The sequence below is a fragment of the Fopius arisanus genome, unplaced genomic scaffold (assembly GCF_000806365.1).
Source record: "Fopius arisanus strain USDA-PBARC FA_bdor unplaced genomic scaffold, ASM80636v1 scaffold00109, whole genome shotgun sequence".
Classification (NCBI taxonomy): Eukaryota; Metazoa; Arthropoda; class Insecta; order Hymenoptera; family Braconidae; genus Fopius; species Fopius arisanus.
This window is the reverse complement of record NW_011887848.1, coordinates 272975-278550: the sequence shown is the minus strand read 5'-3', so window position 1 is coordinate 278550 and position 5576 is coordinate 272975. Positions and strand designations below refer to the sequence as shown.

The following is a 5576-nucleotide window of genomic DNA, read 5'->3' as shown; positions in this document are numbered from 1 at the left end:
AATTTTCCGGGCTATAAAAAATGTCCAATGACTTTTTCTCTACATCCACTTATTACCGAGGTATTCAATAATCCGTAAACGATTCGAAGTGGATTCGAAGGAGTGTTAATTCGCGGATTATCTCGGAATGGTGAGGTTTTAGACAAAATTTCTGTAAGACTTTTTCCGTGGATAATTTTTCCAGCTACAAAAAGGTTGGGTTGTTTTTTTTTGTGGATTCATTCGTTTCGGAGATTTTCGATGATTCGTCAGCGTGTGCAATTTGGGGATTCTGGTTTCATCTGTCACGGAGATTAATAATAATTATGCACAGACTAATTGGATTTTGCTCATTTTCGTTGTTTCAGGAGTTGTGGTGAGCCTCCCAATGCACGTGAGTGAAAGTGGGGACGAAGGGCTTGGGAGTATGTCACCTGAGCCTCTCTCTGTCATCACAGTATCATCTGAGAATCACTCGGTTAACAACAGCAGTGAGATTGTCGAATTGAGACGACAGTTGGAGAGAGAGCGCCATCAAAGGCTACACCTGGAGAAGCAGATGCGAGCTATCCAGGCACAGGTTTATCCAGACAGATTCCGTGACAATCAGGTCATGACTTATCAGCCACACGAGGTAACTAATCTACCCACAAATAAACGCCAATCATTAACCCGCAATTATCTCCATAACTACCATCCCTAGATCGACCGTCGGAAGATCTTTTTTGATCAAAATTCAATCGTCAAAAAAAATGTATATAGATATTTTTCGCTAGAACCAGTAGTTGTGGAGATATTTCGAGCGTTAAATGAACTGTTGTAGTCTAGAAAATTGAATAGGAGTTTTAATGAATTAATTAATAACAATTGTGTTCAGGTTATTGAACACACTGATAACGTGCTGGCTCAGGAAACAGAGGAGGCAGTGGCTGCCCTCCAGGTGGTCTCGGTGATGTCAATACCAGCAGTTGGTTCAACGCAAACAGTTGAGACATCGAATGAAGATCCAACATCACCACCTCTATCCCCTCAACCAACTGAATTGATCACCGAGGAGATAAAGGAGGACGAGGTACGCCCTGGTAGTCCTAAAATCGTTACATTTGCCGCAAACAATCAGATATTCACAGCAACCATCGAGGAGGCGAGCAATACAGAGGCATTTTCGCCCTCGAGAGTGGCTTATGCTGGGGAATTCAAAAATACTGGTGCACAGTTTATACCAGCTAGTCCAACGAGACCCTTTTCACCAGCTGCTGAACCCATTCTACCGAGTGTTCTCGAGGCCGCGATGAAGGCTGAACCCAAAGTCGAGGTTGAAAGGTAAGATAATTACTCCAATCGTCATTGTTCCCTAAATTCCCTAATTAAATAACATTCACATTTGAAAAATATATTCAGATGTCATTGCATTGATATCGTGAGAATTTTTTCAGAGTAATAATTGAAAACTTGAGAAAAAAATGTCAATGAATTTCAGACTGCCATCGCCCTCGAGCTCCCTGGAAGACGGTACACCTCAGGCCCGTCATTACCTCGCCAACACATCACGTCAGAATCTGGAGACCATCGTGGAGGCAATTCGCCACCTGGAGGGTGATCATTTATTCAGCGACGAGCCAGCCCAGGATGCACCCCTGGCCCTCACCAACAAGCCAACAGGTGCCACAGCAACTTTCACGAAGCAACGACTTCTCCAAGCAGACGTCAACTTCCTCCACCTCCACACAACTCAGCCGAATCAGCAGCGACCAGGGGTCATCGTCGTCAAGCACTCGTGATCATCCACTTGAAAGCCCTCAGCATCTTCCTAGAACCCACCAAAAAATTCAAACCAAAACGATAAGCAAAACAAAAATACAAATCGACATGTTCAATCATCTGGGAAAAATCCCCAAAAACATGAGTAATCAGCACCTGGGGAATCATTAGTTGATCAATAATTACTATTAATTAATTAATAATTGTCCAATTAATTGGAAAATCAGGTGGTACTGGAGGACAGGAGGTGCCAGTGGGAGAGAAGCAAAAAAACATGAGAAAAAAAATTTGAAAAATCTAAATCAAGTGGAATATTTCAACTTTTTTATGTAAATATCGTATGTTTTTCTGTTCTCATGCACTTTGACGACGGATTCGTCTGTATCGAGCCCATTCATGTGTAATGAATGATGAGAATAAATTCGAGATGTGGGGGAACCAGAGGAATGATTTTTTGTTTTTTTTTCTTTTTGAAGAAAAAGGCTCTCAAGTGCGTAAATAACCCAATAAATATTCCTAGCTTAAAAAACGTACGCTGTATTATAATATATTTACGTTTTACTTTTTTCCCCTTTTTTTACGATTGTTGAAACAAATAGACTAAAGACGGATAAATTGCAGTGGAGGAGTTTACTTGATTTAACGTGAATATTGTATGTTTTTCAATGTCTCCTCTGTCGTTGTTATATCGTATGGGGAGGGTTTAAATAATATACGTGCATGCTTTATATTTGACACACATTATTGAAGTTTTGTTGGGGTTTTTTTTTTTCAGGTGAAGGGGTGAAATCAATTAAATTTGTCGATCCTCATTTCCTCAATGTTTCATTATCTCCCTGTATCTCGAGAACGAGAGGTGCTGCGACAAAATGTGATGAATAATTTTTTATCGAGAATTTTATGAGCTGCAAAAAATGTTCAGTGCATTTTACGATACGTTCCCTGGTTCTCAAGATATTTCTGGAATTAACGAGACTCTTTCATATCTCGTTAATTTTTTGTAATTATCTCGGTAATTGTGAGGGGGAGGGGCGAGGGCGGGGCGAATTTTTCGGTAGGAATTACAGTCACTGAGGAAGGGTTTAGGAATTTTTTAGAAGTATCGAGTCTCTGGGATAATCGAGGGATCAGCGAGGAGAAATCGTATTTTTACCTCTTCACCACTGAAATGTGCCCCATTTTTTTTTTCTTTTTTCGTTTACTCTGCTTTCTTTTATTCCACCTGGTGCACATTGGGGAAATGTTTGAACCTTCGGTTAATCTGTGCCAAATATCGAGTATCGAGACTTTCCTTCGTAGACGTAGTGTGATTTCTCCGTGGGTTGATCGAGAATTTCAATGAAAATCATTTGTAAAAACCGCTGTTGAAGGGTTTCTTGGGGATGTCCACTGGAAGTTTTGACTGGATATACCCAAGAAACTAGCTCCCATAATCCCCCATCACCGAATCATTTATTTCCCTCAAAAAATTTAAATAAAAACAACAATCGTCTCAGAATAAACTAATGTTAATCCAAGAAGTAGTAAAAAATGTTTCGTATTTCACGAATATCTCGAAAACTACTCTATTCAGAAAAAAATGTCACAAAGCTTTCTTGTAGATATTCAATTTATCTACAAAACATGTCTTTTCACATTTCCTCCTAAATCACCTCCCTGGTGATATATTCGCGATGTAACCGCGAAGAACCATCGATTCTGAACAATTTTTCATTTCCCATGACCTCCCCTCTCCCTCCCATTAAAAAATTCATTAATAAATTCTCGATGACCCGTGGAGCCGGCCCCTGATTGATGATCGAATGTGTATGCGATATTTCTCGATGAAAACCTCAGCTTTCCCGAAATTCACACGAGAACTTGAAACTGCAATAATAATAAAAAATTCAGTGATAAGAGCAACTGATAATAAATTGAAAAAAAAAAAACCTGCAGACATGTGAGTGGTGGGACCGTAGACCTTGGAAATTACTAATTAATAATTAATAAAACCCACAAGAGCTGAAAAAAAAAAATTGAAATAGGAAGTGAACAGAACAGAACAGAACAAATCGCAGCTAAGTTTAGATTTCGTAAGAAATTGTGAGAGAAATTTGTAATGCGTGTGATGAGTTTATTACTGTAATGTATGTATATACCCGTAAGTAAAATTAGTGATGTGTAGTGACGTATTTGCCTCTGAATTATTGGATTGAATTGAAATGTTATGGCGAGTTTTTTCGTGTCACGAGGATTGAGAGACTGATCTAGGCTAAATGAATCATTAAGAGGACATTTTATCGGGTATTATTTCGATCATTACTCATTTATTCGCCTTGGTCTTATGATTAATTAATTCGTGGTACGAGAGAACTGGAAAATAACGTTAACAAAAAGATAAAACAATTTATCATTTAACAAACAATTTGGATTTTTACTCGAGGTTGCAATTCGGTCATTATCTTGGAAAGTACCGATTCCACGGGAAAATATTGCTGGAACTTTTTGTCGGTGAGAAAATTTGCGACAAAAAATGTTTTATCATTTTTTCTCATAAATTCAGTGGTTTGTGAGATAATCCAAGAATTCCGGATTCTCAAGTTTTTGCACTCTCTGGAGACAAAAAATACTCTGATTTGTTCGTATTTTTTAATAAACAAATAGTTATGATAATCTGATGATGAGGAGGTGGAGACGTCAAGAGTGAAAGCCGAAGGAATGAAAATGGAGACTTTGACTGAGGTTTGAAGTGATTTGACACAAATTAAGACGAAAAATTGAACTAAAAATGTCAGTGGCATTTTCTCCACAGCAAATTGATGTAGAGCAATGATGAGGGCCTAATGATCAATTAATTCGACGAAAAATGCTAGTCGAGATGATGGAAAATTTTGAAAAATCCTTTCTACCTTTTCTTATCCACAAATCAGCCTCAAAGTGTCGAACTGTCTCGACAAATTGGCATTTTCTGTCGGATTAATTCGGAGATAATCGATGAATTTCCAAAAGAAATTCTTTCGGAAAAAAAATTTTGTCATCTCGCCCTTAAAAAGTATACGAATATGTAAGGAATTTAAAAAAATGAAACGTTAAACGAAATTATCAGCGCGTAAAGAAAAATATAACAAGAGTGCAAATTCCACCTGTCATTTCACCAATTTCCCCTTAGGCTTCTCATCTCTCGCATTTAATGACCAAAATTTTTTGTATTAAGTTTATTTATTAATTAGGATGGATTTAAATGGGGAATGGAACGAATAGCTTTTTCAAGAGGATGAGAAGCCAATAAATGGGGAAACGTGGAACAAATTTTCTGTTTTTTCTATACTAGAAATTTTTTATTGTAAAAGATAGAAATTCATAATTGGGTGATACTTGATGGGTCGAGTTGGGAATGGGAGGTGCAACTTTTATTGTTGCTGGATTTTTGAGTATTAGAACGATGATAAATAAAGTGCTGAAACGCGGTGGTAAACGCCGGATTATCTCGAGAACGAGTCGACCCACGGGAAAATGTTGCGTACCTTTTTTGTGGGGAATTGTATTTCCTACGATAAAGGCTTTATGATATTTTTTCCTTGATCCAGTAATTTCCAAGATATTTACGGAATACGTTTGAAAATTTTTTCATAACTCTCGATTTTTTGGAATTATTGCGGAGAGTATTTCGCGGATATCTCGGAAAGTTCTGGATTTAGAGAGGAATGTCGTTAGACCTTTTTTAAAAAGCATGAAATTCGGAACGGAAAAGGTTTTTCACCTTTTCCCGTGAAATGATTCGTTATCGAGATAATCACACGTGTAGTTACGTTTCAGCATTTTTACTGGGATAATCCCTAGAATTTAGATCGATATCT

At 37.8% G+C, this 5576-nt stretch overlaps 1 protein-coding gene across 1 annotated transcript; it reads left to right on the top strand.

The window, feature by feature from the left end:
- Nucleotides 1-351: 351 nt before the first annotated feature.
- On the top strand, nucleotides 352-4839 carry LOC105271422 (uncharacterized). Its single transcript, XM_011312966.1, has 3 exons — nucleotides 352-613; nucleotides 857-1302; nucleotides 1460-4839. The coding sequence occupies exons 1-3, from the start codon at nucleotides 368-370 to the stop codon at nucleotides 1758-1760; spliced, it is 993 nt and encodes a 330-aa protein (XP_011311268.1). The 5' UTR covers nucleotides 352-367; the 3' UTR covers nucleotides 1761-4839.
- Nucleotides 4840-5576: the final 737 nt, after the last annotated feature.